The sequence below is a fragment of the Gobius niger genome (assembly GCF_951799975.1).
Source record: "Gobius niger genome assembly, chromosome: 21".
Classification (NCBI taxonomy): Eukaryota; Metazoa; Chordata; class Actinopteri; order Gobiiformes; family Gobiidae; genus Gobius; species Gobius niger.
The window spans coordinates 9,098,694-9,119,571 of record NC_136872.1 but is presented as its reverse complement, the minus strand read 5'-3'; the positions used below and the strand labels follow the sequence as shown (position 1 = coordinate 9,119,571).

General features: G+C 43.6%; 1 protein-coding gene across 3 annotated transcripts in view; it reads left to right on the top strand.

Moving 5' to 3' along the window:
* The first annotated feature begins 365 nt into the window (after positions 1 to 365).
* svep1 (sushi, von Willebrand factor type A, EGF and pentraxin domain containing 1) overlaps positions 366 to 20,878 on the top strand; it is a 39,999-nt gene continuing 19,486 nt past the window's right edge. For all 3 annotated transcript variants that reach the window (XM_079579737.1, XM_079579736.1, XM_079579735.1), the window contains exons 1-6: positions 366 to 1,399; positions 11,450 to 11,705; positions 12,388 to 12,573; positions 17,865 to 18,023; positions 18,196 to 18,375; positions 19,245 to 19,424. In XM_079579737.1, coding sequence (XP_079435863.1) covers positions 869 to 1,399; positions 11,450 to 11,705; positions 12,388 to 12,573; positions 17,865 to 18,023; positions 18,196 to 18,375; positions 19,245 to 19,424 — 1,492 coding nt within the window. In that variant the 5' untranslated portion in view covers positions 366 to 868. The remainder of the gene's footprint in view (positions 1,400 to 11,449; positions 11,706 to 12,387; positions 12,574 to 17,864; positions 18,024 to 18,195; positions 18,376 to 19,244; positions 19,425 to 20,878) is intronic.

The following is a 20,878-nucleotide window of genomic DNA, read 5'->3' as shown; positions in this document are numbered from 1 at the left end:
TATTCCTTTACTCTGTCTAAAGCATTAGCCTTTCGATCAGAAATGTATAGACAAGTTTATATATGAAAATGACAACATGACAACGACAGGGAACAACCTAGTTTAGATAGTACTCATTTTTTATCTCAGTGATGACTGTTTTGACTGCGTGTAAGATACCAGCGCTCTGATATGTTCCCTGCCCAGACGTGATAAAGTACTATATTGATACTTGCTGCAGAGGCTGAGTTGTGGGGTGAGACGCCGAGATAGGGCAGAGGGGGAGGAGGGAGTATGACTTCACTGTGACTGGACGGCCCCCTTTCCTCTTAACTTTCCCCCTCTCTCCTCCTCCGCTGTTTTTAATGATTTGGGGAGCAGAGGGGAGCAGGCGTTCAGAGCTTGGCTGGCTGTGCAGGCAGTAGCTTCAGACGGAGGACCGGCAGCTGTGCACATTGGAACAGGACTCAATGGGCAAAGGCTTTTTGATCAAATGCACTGAATGTAAGACTGAGTGACAGCCACAGAGGTGCACAGTGGGAGACAGAGAACATAACACCCGGGACCTTCGAAGACTCAACAGCCTTAAACCAGGAAAGACGGTGTTTACACATATCTTTATAGAAGGACTGGAGGCACTGGAAGAAAGCTCCATTTTTCATCTGAGTGGTGCACTTTGAAACAAGCAAATGGACTAAGATTTTAGAGTAAAACAGATTTCCAGCTTCACTGCTACAATGCTTTTGAGGAACTGCACAGGGACCTCTTGCTGTTTGATATGTGACTGGACACTTACCCAGTGATAGACACTTCAAGGCTTTCAGCTCTGCACTGTCCTGTGCACTGATTTTCTCACTGTATGACTTGTCCGAACTGTTTTTAAGTCGCTATGTTTACTCAAAGGTACAGGACACTGTCATGGACTTGTTGGTTTCTGCTCTTTTGTATCTTGGATGTATGGACCACAGCTGGGCCAGCTGTTCAACAGTCCCAGACCCGGTCAAGGCACATGTCATCCTTAACACCTGGACCCCCTGCAGGAAACCTGTCAGAAAGTGCAGAGCGCAAAGTGGAGAGGCTTGGACAGACATTTAAGAAAAACCTGCGTGAGCTTCGTGAGAAAAGCTTGTGTCTGGACCTGGTCTTTCTGGTCGATGAGTCGTCGAGTGTTGGAGCCACTAACTTCCTCAGTGAACTGAGATTTGTGCGTAAGATGTTGTCGGACTTTCCAGTGTCTCCTGAGAATACACGAGTGGCACTGGTCACATTCTCATCCAAGACTCACGTTGTGGCTCGCGTCGACCACATCTCTGCACCCAAGTCCAACCAGCACAAGTGCTCCCTGTTCAACCAGGAAATCCCAGCCATCAACTACAGAGGAGGAGGCACTTTCACCAAGGGGGCCTTCCAGCGTGCCGCGGTGAGTCAATCTACTGTCTGTCGCAACTGAAAATGTCTTTTATGTTCTTCCAACTGATGGTGAGAAGAACGGCTATTCTTCAGCACAATAGCAACACATAAGTGCACCTGAACAAACCTCTGCAGGGGGATCGCAGGGTTACCTGGGGTTAAACGGCAAAGCAAGAGGTCGATGTGTCTTTATGGTTTGTTGATGTGAGCTGATGACACCAAACACACAAACATGCCCTACACACGTCCATGTATCGCGAGCATATGGCACAGTTCATCTGTCAAGTCCAGAGAGTCCAGCTGTAAAAGCTTTGTTGGTGGTAAAGCCTGGTCCTGTATAAACACCTCAGACCTGCTCTAGATTAGAAAAGGGAGGCCTCTTTAGACATCGTTCAGAAGACTCAACCAACACCAAAAACGATTTAGGTTTTACAACACACAACTGAGAACTGAAGTGTCATGCATCAAACTATCATAGATATTGGACAGACTTCAGTGTCAGCTCTGCGATTCCATGCCTTAAAATGTATTGAACGCATTTGCAAATAAGTAAGAAAACACTTTTTAGCCCTCTAATTAGTTTTTTTGTTCATTTGTTTTCAGCTTGAGATAAAACAGGAGCATTACTTTATGTGCCATAGATTTATTAGTAGCAAAAGAGTGAATGAAAGCATTTCACTAAAGGTGGTAGGACTTAGCTTTGGCAGGTTCACTGGTCTGGGTTTAGAGTTAATGCTTTTGGACAAAGGTCTTCAGCTTAGAGCTGAAAGCTTGGCCCTCACAACAGGTTCTCCCTCACCCTGCTTAGTTAAGTGCTGATAAGGAGGCTGTTGGCTGCGCCCCAACTGCTAAAGACCACAACAATACCAAGAAAGTGGTTTCTAGGGGAGCCTGCTGCCTTATCTACAAGAACTCTCCAAATGCTGGAGCTGATTTATCAAGTGATATTGTGGGATCAACTGAATGTACACAGTTCCAGGAACCCTCCTCTCAAACATTACTCTCTCTGTTTGATTATAAAAGATACAGACACATAGTTTTAGTATTGTGGAATTATTTCCAGTATGGCATTAGTTGGGAGTCTTTGGGCCCATCCAGGCAGCACATGAGTAATCGCAGAGCTACGTGCAGCCTACTCACTGCAAAACTCTTTGGAAAGATAAATGAGCCTAGCAGATACCAAACCAAGCTGCTGAAGACTGACCACAGCCCCTGAAAGCAGCTCACACCTGACGGATTTGGTCTGACATTTACTGTGTGTTTTTGCATGATTGAGGAAGCTGCATCACAAAAAAACAGGCCGTGTGTGATTTATCACCATGATCTCTGCTATCTTATGTCTGAATCTAACTGGAAAAAGAAAAAGAGTTTATCATCTCTTTCCATGAGCTACATAAAAGCCTGTTAACAGTGATCTAAGGCCTGCACATCCGCTTGTCAACGTGCACCAGCTGAACTATGATGCAATTGTCTCACTTTCAAAGTGTGCAACCTGGAGCGTTGTAGTTTCAATTTGTCATCACCTTCCAATGGGCTGTAATCATGGCAAATGAGGATATTGGGCCTGTCGCTGGTCTGTGAGGCCAGTCTGTGTGAACTGACCCTGTGAAACTGCTAATTGTTCTTTTGATATTATGGCATATTTTTTATTCTCTTGGCTGGGATTTGTACGTCTAAGTACTGTAGAAAGCTGGGATCCATTAAGAGAAACATTTTTCCACCAGCCGTGCATGTAGGGACAGGGCTTTTCTCCAGCAGACAGCGTCTGTCTGTGTCTGTCTCCCATTCAGCAAACACAGAAAATACACAGATATAGTTTAGTCTTGAAATGTGAAGGACGTTACTGTGGAGTCAACAGCTGATGTAGTGAAGACATTAGTATTTGAACCGCCAGGCTGCGTAGACACTTGAATAGTTTAGTCAGGAGTCCTGAACTTGAGACACATCCGACTGGTGCACATCAGACTCCTGTTTCCTCTGCTCACTGGAAAATAAAATCATTTTTCCAGCTTTTATATTTATTTCCATTCGTTTTCTCCTTACAGGGCCAAACGTCTTAAGGTTTCTCAAAGACTAAAGTGTTTAATGCTTTCAGTTGCTAATAATCCAGTTGATTCAAGAATTATTATGTTTCCACTGGCACCTAATAGTAGCTTTAAGAGCCTCAAAATGCACTTAAACACTAAGCAGTATTCACTGTAAAGTCAGCTTTAGAAGATGAATTCATCTGTGTGACAATTCACCTGAGTTTGCCATTCCACTGCCCTGAGCGAGACTCTACAAGAGTGCGGCTTGGCCGCCTGCCTGCCTCAGTCTGTCTGCATAGTTGAACCAGACACATGCACTCAGGCAGTGTGTGAAATGACACCAAAAAAGTCTAAATTTGTGGAAAGAGGAGTCACATTTAATAAGGTACTCGGGGAATTGCTCTTGATGTTGCTGAAGTGCTGATCACAAATGGTTTGTCTGATGTCGGACGCTTGGTAACAAATGAATCCACGGTGCATTTGTGCTGATGACTCTGTTCCTCCATTGGCTTTACAGCATTACCAAAGTGAGCGGTTGTGTGCCTTTATTAGTTGCTGCGGCTCATGTGAGAAACCACTGGGAGCATAATGCTAAGCACTGTAGCAGAGCACTTGTCAGTCCTGCTCTGAGCTGGTCTTTAAAAGATGACCTTCGTTATCTGCGATGCCAGGCCACAGCCGCTCAGAGGAGCTGGACGGAGTATTGCTTTGTGTGGTCTCCATCTCATTCCAGAGGGTCAGCACTTTCTCTTCTTGCATCCATTTACCTTCCATCACTCAGTGAACAGACAAGCTCTACCCGGGCAGGGGAACATTTGTGTCAGACTTTGACGTATCTCACTGAAATATGCGGTATTGTTTTTCAAAACACTGTCTATTAGATTAAATGGGCCTTGTGTAAGCTGCTTATATTAGGCCCATGGAGATGAACTGGAGGAATTTAGTCGCAGACTAATGTTAATGTTGGAGAACAATGTAGTGGAAAGTTAAAGCAATCTTAGTTTGTGTCTGTTTTTTGAAACATGTCTCTTGACTCAAGTCATTCACGCAGGGTCTCTTTAATCCCCTGATTATCTGTGATCAGGTGATAAAGAAACAGTTTCCCGTCTCAGCAATCATCATCTCTTTCCTTCACCTCTGTCTACTCCCACTTTGCCTCCTGCTCTGTGTTCAGTCCTGAGAGTGCAGCACTAGAGAATACACCAAGATAGGAATGTCCATAAACTCATTTAAAGATCCTCCTTCTCAGAGATGTGGGTCGCAGGCCTTACTGTATACAGTATAGTACCAAAAAGGACAAAACATGCAGTATTTAAAGCAGACTACACTAAATCTACAAACTCATATTGTCCAACCACTGCCTTACTTAGCCTCATATAATTAAAGGTAAAGTAGAGCCTCTGATACAGGATATTGGGGCACTTCCGATCTGCTGGGGTAATTGTTTTGGGGTTGGAAGGAAGAGGTGCGTCAGTGATTTGCTCATGTGGGTCTCCTTAGTCTGGAGAAATACTCATGGCATATTTCTTTCCAACCTTTGTCCATAATGCATTTCCCTGAGCATCTTTAAAATCTCTTTGTTAAATGCTGATATTGAAAGTGGCCTTTCTTGGTTGCTTTTACCAATAAGCACATTTGTCTTGACTTATTACTTAACGGCAGTCTGCTCTTTGTCTCTGTTCTCTCTTTTGACCCACGTGCCTGTGAAATGGATAGTGAATATTTTCCAGAAAATGGGGCGTACTTTCCGACCTCTGTGCGTCTTGATGCACCCCAAGGATTTGTCATTTGTTGGTGAATGATGAGAAAAGGCGCATGAGTCTGTAATATGTGGAGACAGAGGTGCATTCATTTATGTTCAGCTCAGTGATGTCTTCATAATAAATGTTTTCAATATCCTTGTAATATTGTCGTAACAGTAGGAGCAATGATTTAGAGTAATCACTGTGCCACTGATTGACTTGGATCTTTGGTCAAATCTCTGCGTAGCTTTAACAGGTCAGTTATTCTGAAATACAAACCACGCTACTGTTACATCATATCTCCATAAGGCTCCCTCAGTGTGCAGACTGTAGTTACACCATTTATCTAAAAATGGTAAGCATCCCGGTGGGAGCTCCCGTGTCATTCATGGGACGGTGTCTTATGGCCCAGACGGTTGCCCTCGTGGTCAAAACAAGCGGGCTGTGCTCGTGCCAAACCCAATCCAGTCCAGTGAGAGGGAATAAGTCCATGAAAATGAGGTGACTGAGGCCGGTGTCACAGCCACAATGTCTGCACATTTTTATGTCTCCTGACCCAGACTGCAATAATAAACCACATTTGCCTGTTAACAATTTCTTCTTACACTCTGAATTTCCCAACCATTAGCTTTGTGTCATCCAATCTACTTCTTATTAAGTGTCAACTTCTATAAAAGTCAAGCACTCCCTTGCCCACAGATTTGGTTTTGGTAGAATCAAGTTGTTTATGTTTTATATTAAGTTTTAGCGCCCAACAGCCCTCCACAAATCCCACTCTGGTTCCGGAAGTAAAAATGGCATTCAAAATGTCCATAAACCTTTTCAACAAATTCACAAATTCAAGATCATGGCACGAATACTTACGTCCTGTCCCATAGGTACTTGGGCTACCTGTGGTGCTAACACAGGCTTTAGGAAGTTTGAAGGAACAACCTTTGCTTGTAATGCAGTGTTGGATCCAAGAGAGCACTTTTACTCTCTTCAGCTGGTCTGTCAGCGCTCACGTCCCTTAGCTGTATTATTCTAAAACAGTCACAGCCTTTCTCAACTCACTGGAAAATCATGTTTCCGCTAGACCACCTAGCTGTTGAAACCTACTCATTTTGCTAATGGGACGGTAATTATCTCAACTATGAAATTCACTCAGAAAAACCCCACAGTTCGAATTAAACAACAAATTATACAAATGATTTCAGCAGCGTTATTTACATTGGCGTGCTGACGGGGCCGAGCAGCAGAAGTGACACGGACTGGCACCTAAAGAAACCAAAACTATTCCTATGCTCCAGCAGTGGCAAACTAAATAACATGTTTTTACTGTCTGTAGGTCTATTAGTAAGACACTCGCAATGTTGAGGTTAGATCTGAAAGTGCCAATCTCCACAAACGTGTTTTCTCTTGTGGGGAGTGGACTTATTTGTGTGTTAGTCAGTTTCAAGTCACTGTAAATAGGTTTTATAGAGTCATACCTGGCAATAGTAAAACATCAAAATCGCAAATCTGTCGCAATCGTGATAGAAAATAAGTTTCTTCATTTCATGTTTTGTGCTTGAAAAGATAAATATCCAACTCTGGTGCCAGGTCTCTCAACATGAGCTAAAAGCATTTGTTTCCGAGCAACTGCATATTTCCAAAGTTACTTATTTCTCAGAGCGAGTGCAATACTGCATGTGCCAAACGTGTCTCGATTTATTATGACATCCCAGCTTTTGTCCAGCTCCATGGGAACTGAGTCTGTGTAATCTCAAAAGCAATAGTTTGTCTGTATCTGTCTTACTCCTTTTAATAATCACCTCCCATGTCGTTGCGCAAAGCTCACCCCCCCCCCGTGATCTGAGGTGATTTATCTCAACAGAGACAGCGACGGGAGAATCGATAAGTTGAAGGCTTTCCATTGAGGTTTTGAATTCCCCCGTTTTATTAGGGGAAATCTCCATCCAAACCGGGTGCCAAGAGACATTACCTCCTGAAGCAAAGGAAAGAATGGAGCACCGCAGCCATTAACAATCAACAAAGGAGGCCTGTCTCTGTCTCCACTGTGGTCTGACCTAAGCTCGGAAGATGTGGGATAGACTTTCATCAATGCCCTAAGCCAATGACAGTCCCCCATAGTGCTCCCCGCGTATTAAGCACTTTTCGACACTGTTGCCTTTTGTTTATTTTCCCTCAAATCTCCGTCTTAGCAGAAGCCGTCGAACGCTGATGTCAGGGTCCTACAGTCTGAGATGTTGCATAACGCAGACGTACGTGGATGAAACGAATCACTTTTCCAATCATTTCACTTAGATTGCAACACTTCTGTGGAGAGACGTGACCTGCCTGGTATTCCTGCAGAATAACATCCAAGTTTGACATTTTACCTTCAGCACAGGCACTACGAGCAATTTAGTTTGGTGCATTGCTGTGGTGGGAGTATAGAGTGTGTCTTTAGTAAGAGGATTCTTTTTCTAGGTGCTATAAAACTCAAAACTGAAGTAAGTACATTAAAAATAAGGATTTCTCCTCTAAATCCTCACACTATGTAGACGCTGATGTCACTTATTGGTGTAATTAATCCACAGTTTTCTGACAAAATCTATAAAATGCTATTTAAAGTGCATATTTTCTTTAATAACAACACTATAGAATGTTATTAATCAAGCCAACCAAGAAAGTGGTATTTTTATCCTGACGTGGATATAAGAGACAAATACATGATGAATGGAGTGAGCCATAAACTTTGACTCTGCAGAAATTTGTGATTTATTATGTAAACCTCAAGAATGGAAAGGAGTGTAATGTTTGGATGGATTTCAAAATGAGTTCAGGTAGACCCGGTGTTGGACGCCAAAAATATTAGGGCTAAATTATTCATAGTGCTCAGACCTGTGCCTCCATAATGACATGCATTATGCTAAACTTTATTCTAATCTTTCATCAAACCCCAAAGGATCGCAAGGTTTTCCCAGAGGACATTTCTGTCACGCTTTATATTAAGGGGTGCTCACGAAAAATAAGGTATTAATAAGCATTAGCAATTTGTAGGCCATGAATAATATGCTTGTAAAGATATTAATAATAAGCTGCTTATTAACCCTAACCCATAACCCTGAAAAGATTGCTTATGCTTATTAATACCTCATTAATACTTAACAAGCACCCCTTAACATAAAGTGATACCGGCATTTCTTTTGTTTGTCTGTTAAAATGACTTCAGTGATTTGCTGTTTCTTGGTGCCCACACTGTATGATACTCTTAAAGACTATCACACTTGAAATCGATGATTGTGAGAATGATTTGTTAGCTCTGATATTTCCGCTCTCAGCAGATGTATTTGTGGATATTTCTTTATTGGCCAAGGAATAATAGTTGCTCAATATCTTAATGTTGGGCCAATCCTTTTGTTTTATTTTGTGTCTGTATCTTGATCCGTTCAGCCTTTTCAAGCCAAAAGCAGATTTTCACATCCACTCGCGCTCCCAAACGGATGCAGTTTGTTGTATTTTTAGTCACTGAGGAATGTTTGCTGCTGTTTCTTTGTCCGACCTTGTAAAAAAAATAAAAAATGATGTGGTTCTATTTACAGATTATGAAGAGTAGAAACAAGGAAAGCATCGTTCTTCCTGTCCTCGTGTACAGGGGCCGGGGTATTGATTAGCATGCAGCACAGCCTCCATGCATTTTTAAATAGCGGTTTGAGCAACAGCTGGCCTGCTTTGGCAACACCTTTATTCCCTCAAGGTGTGGAAAGGTTTTGCAATTTCCCCTGCCAAATGCAATGAGCTGTGAGCTTTTGAAGCCTAATCAGACAAGCATCTGTGCAGAGGAAGCAAAGGCAACAACTAACATCGAGCGCGGCATCAAAACGCATCACAAATTCAATGTCATTTGTTTACTCTTTTGTTTTCTGGGACATTCAAGCAGTGTGATTATTTGTTTGCCTGAAATGATAAGGTGACTTTCTCGGGTTCGCGTAAACAGCAGCCTCTCCCCACAGCGTGACACATGTGGCTGCTTATATGTCATCAGAAATACATGAATTTATTTTAGGAAGCTATCATTAGTGGGTATGCACGCATGCTCTGTCTGGTGACATCTTCACTGACACCTCGACCACCCAATGGCTCATGGGAAGCGCAAAACTACAGCAGTTCTGAATCATCAATCATCAATCTTTTCAGTCCTTTTTCTTTTCAGTCAAAAATACTTTAGATTTATTATGCAACATGAAATACCAGTGCTGGTGCCTCTTAAAGAACTTGGACCTTTTACCTTGTGCTGTCCAGGATTCACAGAGACCTATCGTGTGCTGACAGGGGGGCGGGTTCATACGGACAGTCTCTGTTCTTCACACTTCACACTGACAGCTGGGAGCGGCTTCCCAGAGCAGCACAATCTGAGCTCCCTCTCCGCCTCCTCGCGCTGCCGTCCTCGCTCCACGGCCTCCGCAATTACCCGGCGCTGCCAGAAAAGCTCGACATATGGCCAATTAGACTATAAGGCCCAGGGGTTTCTCCCTTGAACGGCATCTTTGATTTTCTTGTCACACCCTCCTGTCTAAGCCACTTTCACCTTTCGTTCTTCAACTCACGGGCAGTGAAAATAGAAAGATCATCCGCATTCGGGCTGCATAGTTTGGGAAAAATATCGAATTGGGATTGTGATTAGATTTGAAATGTAAACTGGACATTGTCAAACATTATGCATTATATTTTGTCACCTGCTGTATTGTACACCCTAAAGAAATGCTCTAATTTCACTGCCTCTTTATATCCCATTTCTTTCAGTCCCTAAGTAATTAAATAGATATCCACACTGCTGACTTTATCTTGGCTCTGTTTGCTTCTAAAATTTATTATTTTTCGTCCCTTCTTTGTTTCCTGGGATCAATTCATATTCCCACGTCAGATTTTGAATCCAAGACGCATTTTTCAAAGTTAACCAAAATGCAAGCAGATGTCCAGGTCGCGTTACTCTCAAAGAAATAAGGCCATGTTTCTTGGGGCTTTAATGTTTTGCCTAATTGCATGTGGTGGATTGTAAACGACGGCTAAAGTTAGTTTGGGAACCGAAGCTGCTCCCTGGGGTGGACTCAGCGGCACTGGGTTTGCGCTGACCAGTGTTGTTGCGTGGTTTCAGCTGCACAGTCTGAAGGAGAAATAATTACAATCGTAGAGCTTTGCTCCTCACCATCGCGCCACACGTTGCCGACGCTGCTGAGGCAGGGTTTTGAGGAAGCCTAGAATTGAGGGCTGTTTTTAGTGGTCTTCTGTGACGTCGGTCAATGTCACTAAACCTAGGAATAGCTTGATACTGGCCGACACAGAGCGAGGAGCGCTCCTTGTGGTGCTACGACTGTACAGTGGGGTGCGAAGGTTTAGGGGCTAATGTGAAACATGAAACACAATGAAGATGAAATAATCGGCAAGAGTTACAGATGAGATAACATAACATGAAAAAGGTTTTACATTTACTTTTACATTTTCAAAATGTCATAAAAGGAAATAAAGGCCAAAGGAAAAGTTTGGGCACCTGCAGAATCAATACCTCTACCGTCTTTCAGCTGTATTTTGAGGGATTTTTGCCCTTTTTTCCTTACAAAAGTCATCCAGAACAGAGAGATTTCTGTGCAGTCTTCAACGTACTGCTCTCTTGAGGTTTTGCACAAATCTACAGTGATCTTCAGGGTGCACGTCTTGATGTAATCCACATTTTCAGGTGTGTTTGGATCAATATCCATTCGTAGAAGCCGTTTGCTTTTTAACTTCAGCTTTTTCACAGATGGCATTGGGTTTTCCTGTAGAATTTGTTGGAATTTAATTGAATTGTTCATTCTACCCATGCAAAAGTCCCCTGTGTGACTGGCTGCAATACAGCTCCAAAGGTTGATTGATCCACCCCCACGCTTGACAGTTGGACGTTCTTATCATGAAATCCTGCCCTTTCCTCTTTAAACGGACCTTTGCTCACCCCGGCCAGAAAGTTCTACTGCTGCATGCAGAAGTTACAGCATATCATTTAGACAAGCCTCATGCATTTCGGAGATTAAAAAAACAGAGGTTAAAATAGAACTTTATGGCCACACCCCTCTGTAAGTCTCACTGATACAATGTGTAAGTAAAGCCATACTTGTGCAACATTTCACCCACTAAACAGAATAAAACACCAGTATGTTTTTGTTGGGCTAAAATGTCTCAAAAACAAACATCTTTACTATGAGTGATTGTCTTTGATTAAATTGCCACTTATTTTCTTGCAAGCCAAAGTCTAGTTTCTAACAGATTGGTTTTGACGTTGTTTTATCCTTACAGCAAATTCTCCGTCACTCCCGGGCGAACGCGAGCAAGGCCATATTCCTGATCACCGACGGCTACTCCAACGGCGGGGACCCTCGGCCAGTGGCAGCCGCGCTGAGAGAACGGGGCGTGGAGATCTTTACTTTGGGCATTTGGCAGGGCAACATCAGAGAGCTCCACGACATGGCGTCCAACCCCAAAGACCAGCACTGCTACCTAGTCCACAACTTTGCAGAGTTCGAGGCGCTGGCTCGTCACGCGCTGCATGAAGGTATTGTAAGACGGACGGTAACGATAAGCCCTTGGGAAAATACTATACATCTGTTTTTAGACACTTTGTGGGTGCACGACTATGCATTATGACCCTGCCCCAAGAAAAAGCTGTGTTTTGATAGATAATACTTTGAAGTCTCCGTGCCCCCGCCGTCATACGTCGACCCCGAGTAATATCTATCAGACAAGGCATTTGACCTCAACAGGCAGTGTTTGAGATTCATTTGACCGTACAAATTTAACACGGGCTCTTCTGTAATGTGTTGCCAACACTTTGACTCTGACGGCTGTTTCCCACATGAACTGGGGAGTTTCCACAGACAACTTCATAAAGTTATCATAAAGTATATAGCCGTAGCGCTCACATGCAGAGTACCTCACATTTCTCTCATGTACTGAAAGTGATTGGCAGGTTTAGCTAGGAATGAGTCTCATGTTTTTTTTCCTTTTTTTTTTTCCTTAACTTATTTGTTGTGCTGCCTTATGGCTCAGTGGTAGAGCTGCTGCACAAGCTTCTCTCTGTTTGCTGTTGAAGACAAGATGTGTATTTGCAATTGGGGCGTAAAGGGTTTTGTAGATATAGTTCTTACACATGGATTGCTTTTATACGTTTTTATTTTGTGCTATGTGCTTTTTTCTCCTGATGCTTCCGGTCGTAAATATTGTTTTTTCCCCTTCAGACCTTGTAGACCTGTCCTTGGGCAGTTACATCCAGGAGGAGCTGTCCCGGTGCTCGTCCCTGTGTGAGGCTGGGACAGACTGCTGTGACCTGATGGCCAGCTGTAAATGCGGCTCTCACACGGGACAGTACGACTGCATCTGCGAGAAGGGCTACTACGGCAAGGGGCTGCAGCACGAGTGCACAGGTAGGGCTGTACTCCTCAGTCAGCGTTACAGACTTGCTGTGAAATACTGATTATGAAAGCTGCTGGTCTAAGAGGAAATCCGGGATGAGTTTTGCATGTTTACAGACTGTTTTGCAATCACGGTGTTCACATTTCTCACGGCCCTCAATTCAATCTTAGCGCACAAAGCATTGCAGCGTCTGCAGTTTGGGCGCTATAGAGGCAGAACGTCAGTGCTGCTTGGAAACAATCGCAGTAGAAAATCTAGATAACAGTCGACTGGTAATGAGGAGCAATGACTGCTAATGCTACTGCATGCCTTCTGGGTTTCCTTTTCGGTCCATGTGGTTTTAATCCAAAAGACTCCATCAAGATAACACCAAGGAGAAATAAACCATTTTTAAGATTCAAATGAAATCATTTAAATCAACACTAACGTGACAAGAAAAAGGAGGTTTTATTAAAGGAGCTGGGAGAAAGGGTGATAAGGTCATTATAGCAAAAGCCGCCTCTCAGATGTTGTAGACTCTCAGTCCCACGATGCTTATTAATCTGTTTAAAAGTGTAATTAATGTCAGAACACAGACTACAGAGCAGCAGCAGAGGGAGAGACAGAGTTATGAACCAAACTGGGAACTGCTTCCCGTCAGCCTCCCTTTCTCTGGTTGGGGACCGTTTCAGGTGCATTCGCTGTAAGACTCGACACCTTATGCGGCTTTTTTTTCTACCATGGTGTGAAATACCTCATATGTATTTTTAACAGCACTTTTATGAAGCGCTTTATTTTCTCATAACTTACCTCGTGTTTGATGTAGTGCTGGCTCCAAAACCAATTAGGATTGTGGTGAGCAAAATGCCAGCAAAGCTCACTTGAAAATTAACTGTTGCTTTAACCTAATGCTCTTGGCTTAACCGAAGGCGCTGCATGAATTATGGGTAATGCGTTGCTCCCAAGTGCTCCTGAGTGGCACTGTGACTCAGGTAGGTTTGTGGTCTAGACTCTTAATTATCACCATGTTTCTTCTTCATTTTCTTACTTTCAACGGTTTCTGACACATGTGAATATATTATGACCGAGCCCGAGTCTTGTGTGTGGATTATTATTTTTATTGGCCGCTGGTTTTCCCTGTGACGGCGTCCAAAAGCTCTCCGTGTACTGCAGTGTTGGTTATGAGTCTGTCAACAGCCAAGTCAAACAGCCTCTTCCACAAAACATGTCAGGAATTCCAACAGATAGAGCCAATCAGCTAATCCCCTTGAGCGAGGTCTACTCCCCACAACAAAAGTCCATTGTCATGTCTTATATTCACATTTCTATCGTCTGTCAGTGGAGTTCCTATATTATTCATTCTTCATGTTATTTAAACACATTTGAACCTCATCATTGGTGTTTATTTCATCACCAGCGAAATAGTAGCTCTGGAATGAGAAGTGGAGCCGGGAGGTAACACGCTTTTGTCCTGTCACACATGGGGTCTAATCTGGCCTCTTCTGTGGCCTGTGAGAATGGCAGCGGCTCTGGACAGTGTTAATGTGTTGTCAGCGCTAACTTTGAACACCTTTGCTGTGAATGGATAGCGGAGGCAGGCACAAGATGGATGGAAAGCCTCAACCTGGTCAAAAATGTTTCAAAGATCCAGCTCCAGAATGCTCTTTTTTTAGTCTGGTTTGTAACTTGTATGCATCACTGCTTAAGTATCTCCCTCTTTGCCACATCCAGCTCCTCTCCCCATTAAATGACACACTGGTCTTGAAAAAGGGGTTGTTTGATGACTAGTCTGCCAGTTTGCAGGTCTGGCATGTTGTAAAGTAGACAAGAGCTTACTTGTGTACATGCAAAAACAGGTAGAGAGTCTGAACCTAACAGGACGCCCATCCGTAATGGTTTCATGTTCTCAACAGAGTCTAAATGAAAGTAAGAAAAGACTGTGGCATAATTCAAGATGAAAAGGCTAGCTGATCATACACATCACAGCTGTTGGATCAGTCAGTGTAATATACTTAACCATATATTAACATGGGGCGCAATAAATGAATACTTTTGTTTTTAAAAATCTTTCATTCAGCCTTCTCTGGATCTTTCATCGCCTCTTCTTGACTGGGTCTCCTTGCTCTCTGTGTCTGTGGGTTTACGAAGATCTGTTGACTGAAGTCTCTCCAGTTGAACGGAGAGAGTGAAGTGGGGCACACGCCAGGTCAAAGGTCACAGTCTTGAGATTAAGAAAAGGAAGCCTCAACAGCCGTCACTTTCCTCTTGTTGTGTCTGAATGGGATGGAGGTTTTCTCGTGTTGACACGCGCTTCTCGTCTGCTTCAGGTCTGACCACTGAAGCTATAAACTATTGCATCTCTAAAGACTCCCTTACATCATATTGACCTGACAGATCCGGGCTCTGCTGAAGCCTCCCCCCCTCATTTGGAGCCTGCGTAGGTGGACATCCTCTCCCCTTTTCCCCGGGCTGTGCAGATGGACAGCCCAGCAGCCCCAAACGAGACTCTGGTCTTGTGATTTAGAGCCTCCTGGCATTCCTCAAAGATGGGATTCCCAAACACTTTCTGCTTCAGATGACCTGTGTTTTCGCGATGGAAAATCACTGTGACCCCAATCTGCGCAGACGCTAGCCCACTAAACATCTCCGTTTCCGTCGTCTATTTTTACATCCGAGGAGGGGTAGACTGTCTGTAGACAAAACCAGATGTCAGCTGTCTTTGAGACGACTGGGCTGGACGAGTTTGGAAAAATCTCACATATTTTAGCATTGCTATTACGTTTACATTTCCAGTTTTGGAGCATCATCAGATCATTATTTGAGAGTAGACTGGCACCTGAACTAATACAAGAATGACACAGATGAGATGATATTTTGTAGGGCACATTGCATTATTTTAATTATTTCAGCGACGTGCGATGTTTATATTCCGGCTGTCCTCGTTCAAGCTTGGACAGGCCATTGTGTATGACACTATTTCTGTGTGCATGAGAAGCCTCGGTTATGAGTGGAAAGCCTCTTTGCATGTCAACATTGTTTTCCCCTCAGCATATCCCATAATTTAAGGCTTTTAACAACTTAATTAAGATTTCATGCGAGAGACCACAACCACAAGTGACCAGGCCTTTGTCCAGATTTAGCATCGAGGCTTTTGCAGAAAGGGCTCGGAAGGAGATATGGCCTCAAGCAGGAATTTGATATTGAAAACCTGTGTTTACAATTAACACAGGAGAGTTAGGGTTTTACTGTTCTGCCTGGGTTTAACCACTTCATCAAATAAACACAAGCCCTTTTGGATGCAATCAAATCTGGACTTTGGTTGCCCAATACTGGATTCAAACCCCATGCACCGTGCACCAAGAAGGAACTAATAGCCAAAGGGGCGGATCCTGCTTTCTCTTTGTCATTTCAGCTTCTGAATTCATATTTACAAGCTTCATTCTAACGTTTTACTGGCTTTGGACGGACACAGCTTTTAAAATAAATATGCTTTTTCACTCCAAGAAGTCCTGGGCGCAGGCGTTTAGCTTCTTCGGTTACGTAAACCACATGTGACGACGTAATCACCTACATCTGACAGATCAACCTGAGGCTTTGCGTGAGTTTGTCACATCATAAGTTCCAGATATTCTTTTTGCATCTGTCCCAGTCCTCCTCTGGCCAGTCACACACAAATGTTTACTGGAAAGTAGCATCATATAAACTTTATTTTCACTCTTAAATTAAATCAAATTGAGAAGAAGAAGAGGGAGAAGAAGAAGAAGCAGAAGAAGAAGAAGAAGAGGAAGGAGGGAGAATTAGAAGATGACGAAGAAGAAGAAGAAGAAGAAGAAGAAGAAGAAGAAGAAGAAGAAGAAGAAGGAGGAGGGAGAATTAGAAGATGACGAAGAAGAAGAAGGGAGAATTAGAAGAAGGAGAAGAAGAAGAAGGAGGGAGAATTAGCAGAAGAAGAAGGGAGAATGAGAAGATGAAGAAGCAGAGAAAGAAGAAGCAGAGTCTCATGTCGCTATGCAGGTTTTTATTTCTTATTTAGTGTCTTATCAACCTCCCTGATGAGTTGAGATTGTTTTTATACCACACTGCTGATTTTCCTCAAACATGATACACATCTGCGTTAAAATAATGACTCGTGATTAGCATTAGCCAAATATTGCTGTTGCTCTGAATAAATAGCCCCAGATCACAGGGGCCGGGTGTAGACTTTCCTCACATCATTAGTGTACAGTAGCTCCCTTTGAGCCGCTGCGTTCGCTCCGTACAGTAATTTCCAGCCCAGACACAGCGGGCTCTTTCTGTTTTACGGCCCTCTGCTCCGCTGGCGTGCACTTCCTTCCCCAAATGAAAGTCAACTCCATAGCCCCGAGCGGCGGACTCCAAGCTTCTCTTTGGCCGCCGCGTCACACAGATCATTAGCTACAGTACGGGGTCCACGATGATATATTCTGAAGGAGGGCCCACTAACGTTTTCATCTTCAGGCCAAGCTGGCGTTAAAGTCTGTCCGTGGGAGTTTGTGTGCAAGTCATAATATTGCTTTTTCACATGTGCCTTTACCTGCCAGGTTTGAAAGGTTCTGGGTCACTTCAGAAGTTACCAAGAGCTCCTTCTCTCACTCCCGCAATGCATTTTAAAACCCTTATTTTCAAGTTAGCTTTGCTCACATTCTCATTAGTAAGCCAGTCTGACGGAATAGCTCACATGGGAATCATAAATACAGTTCAGTGTAATGTAATGTTTCTAGTATAAGCCGATCGGGAAAACTATGAACACAAAACATCTGAAAACTATGAATATGTGGAGCGAAGATTCCTCACCCTAACATTTGGTTTAGATTTGGTGAAGATTTCATCAGACTATGAAGCACTTACTGGAGAACGATGCGCTGATTTACGGGCTCTTATTAAAACCGTGTTGCAAGATTAAATAGTTTGTTTTTCGCATTTCCAGCAGATGCAGCGGGGTTTTGTTTTAGAGTAAAAGTGAGGGGAAAGTGTGTGCCGCTGTGTTAATTGAAAATGACCTGGTTTCATTTGTCGTCAGATATCGAGTTATATAACTGACTTCTGATTGTTTAGTTGCACAGCGATGCAGTCATAGGCTCCATTCAGTAACACATCCAAGAGAAAGCCTTTGTTTTATGTCTGAGGTGCTGCTGATCAAAAGGAAGCACTAATGGAGACCTCATGTGCTTTTATGTTTCCATAAAAGCTTTTATTTTAATGCCATTGTTAAGTTATTTTTGGTAAGATACGATTATAGGCATAGAAATGATGTTATGATGCACTGCTGTATATCTTAAATGTCTTTTCCCTCTCTCTCTGTCAGCGTGTCCACCTGGCACATATAAACCAGAGGGAACCCCAGGAGGCCCCAGCTCTTGCCTTCCGTGCCCCGACCCGCAGCACACGTCCCAGCCTGGGAGCACGGCTCTCACTGACTGTGTCTGTAAACCCGGATTCCAGCCGCTGGGCATGACCTGCCAACGTAAGACTGACCACTGGCTTTGAGAGTAATGTTATTTTAGCTGCCTAATGATACCTTCAACTGTGTGACCGCTAATGCCACGAGACACATCAGGAGTTTGCTTTATAAAACATACACTTGCAGAAGAACAAGGACCTGTTTGTTTCATCTTTCCCCCTGCCTCTGTCTCCAGCGGTGTACTGCCCACCCCTGTATCCTCCCGAGAATGGGTTCTTCATCCAGAACGTGTGCAACAACAACTATGACGCGGCCTGCGGGGTGCGGTGCCAGCAGGGGTACGACCTCCAGGGAACCGGCATCAGGCTGTGTCAGGCCGACGGCACCTGGTCCGGGACACCTGCCTCCTGCCACGGTAGAAGCTGCTAGAACGCAAAATATGCCAATAAAAACCACTCGACTAGATGAGAGTGATGCTTGAGGAATAGTGAATAAAGAGACAGATGATCTGTGGCCCCTGGTCCAGAAGCATCACATTCATTTGTGTTTAGACTGAATGACAGCTCAATTTTTATTGGTATCGACGCTAAGTATCAGAGCAGATGTGAAAAGGCAGAATCCCTTAGAAAAGATCAGTAAGTTGAGGCTGATGAGAAGGTCACGGTGGAAAAACCAATAGAAAAGTGCGAGACAGCGAGACAGAGTGGAGAGGTGTGGAGATAAATTAGGAAAAAGCATGTTTAAATGTCAAAGTGTGACTCATTGCAAGACCCGGGCCTTGAACATGCACGAGTTGCTGTGGATTTATTGTATGTGGCTTTGGTATATATTTTCAAATGTGTCTGCTGGTATGTGCTCACTAAGTCTAGGCTTGGCCCGGGAGGACCTCCCAGCTTGAGCAGCCCTGAGGGAGGGGGTCTCCCGTTAGCTGCCTGTCTGTCCCAGAGCACTGATGAGAAAGAACACACTGCACCGCCATAACTCACTGTAGATACACACGAAGATATTTTCTTTTATTTGATGAGCACTTTCATGTTTTAGTGTAAATGACAGGCCAAGTTATGTTTGGGGATGATGGAATTCTCTGTATCCCCAAAACAGACTTAACTCCGTCTTCTTTTGAGATTTATGCGCACTACCTGTATTTATTTATGTCAGGCATGGAATTAAAGTAATTTATGAATCATGTTCTGGTGTCCTAAATAACATATAATCTTGATACAACAGCCATCAGTAATTTTGTGCCTGAACACTGTATTTTATTTTCCCTCTCCCTCACTACAGTTCGCTCGTGTCCGCCCCTGTCCCGGCCGCAGCACGGCTTCCTGAAGTGCACTGAAGGGGGCGCCTCCTATCGGGCGGAGTGTCAGGTGGGCTGTGATCGAGGCTACCGGCTGGAAGGGGAGTCCGGGCTCATGTGCCAGGCCAACTCCCAGTGGAGTGGGTCTTTGCCCCGCTGTGTGGGTAAGCCTGGATTAAGCCTATGATACAGCTGTTAACAGAGGGTTCAGAAAGTATTCAGGTGCCTTTTAATCCTTTCTATTCTGTATATCTGTCTGACACTAACATGGCTGTGTGATGTAAGAGGGAGTAGTTGTCTGAATGTGGACTCACTGTAAGTTAGGGACATCATCAGCTCATCTCATGGGGATGTTGCTGCTTTTACTTTATATTTCGTCTTCCAGATGTTTTATTTTATTAACCCAGAGCAAAAATAGCATTGTCGGTGTCTAGCTGATAATTAGGAGCACATTTGGTATCGCTGACATATTCATGTACAGATCAACAGTTTAGTTGCTTTTTTTAAAGTAGCTGCATACAATAAGGAATGTTCGACAATGTGTGGCTTTAAACAGACACATTTGCTTCACACTTTATGTTCAGAGCTTAAAATAACTGATGCTAGCCTTGTACTTTGACAATACCTAAACATGTGGCCCGCAGTCGGTCAGAGCCAAATACATCTGCTTTCCCATCGCACAGCAGCAGCAAACACACAAGTAAAAACTGATAGTTAAGTTCAAACACTGGCGGCTGCCGCAGAGAGCACCCAGGTCAGGATCAGAGCACACAAAAAGGGCAGTGTTCAGCCACAAACCTCAGCGGCCAACTCACTTCCAGGCAACTCACTTCCTGCTCTATTTATAAAGCTGGAATTCGTGTTTATCGATAACGAGCATCTCTCCGCTCTTGCACTTGGCGTCGCGCTGTGAATGTTTGACCGCCTCCCCGCAGCCTGTCACTGACTCTTCAGCACAACTGCCCCTCTCTGTGAGCAGCGGCTTGTTACTCTGTTTGTTTGCGCTGTGGTGAAACAGGATCTGCTTGGCTTCTCTAGGAGGATGAAGGGATGCATACATTTTTATCAGATACACATCTCCCATGTTAAATGTTCCTCTCGGTGAGGACTCTGCCTGTAGTTTCTGCAATCAAACAACACAATGAGAGAGATTTTGGACTGAAATACACGTTTGTTGTATTGTGTTTAGCCCTGTGGTCTCATTTTGGTTTCCACAGACCAAATGTTTTCTTGTATGTGCTCCTGGAAATAGCTTTAATTTCACAAGAGTTTGGAAACTTCAAAACGTACCATTTAAGTTACCGATGGGGATGCAATTTTAAATGCCATTGAATTGAAATCACAGTTTAATTATTCACTAAGAATGCAATTGTTTAGTATAAAATCCCTCGTAATAACAAAAACAGGTTTTCTCTCAAATAATGCTCCTGGATGTGTTTAAAATGGCCAATATGAATTGACTTTGACACATAATTGCGAATATAATCTTGATGTGTAAATCTCATCACTTGTCAGTACCTTAAAGCAGTGGTTCTCAACCTTTTGGAGCCGCGACCCCCATTATAACAGTAAAAGGGGTTCGTGACCCCCCGCCCAGGGAGATTTCCATGCTGCCCCT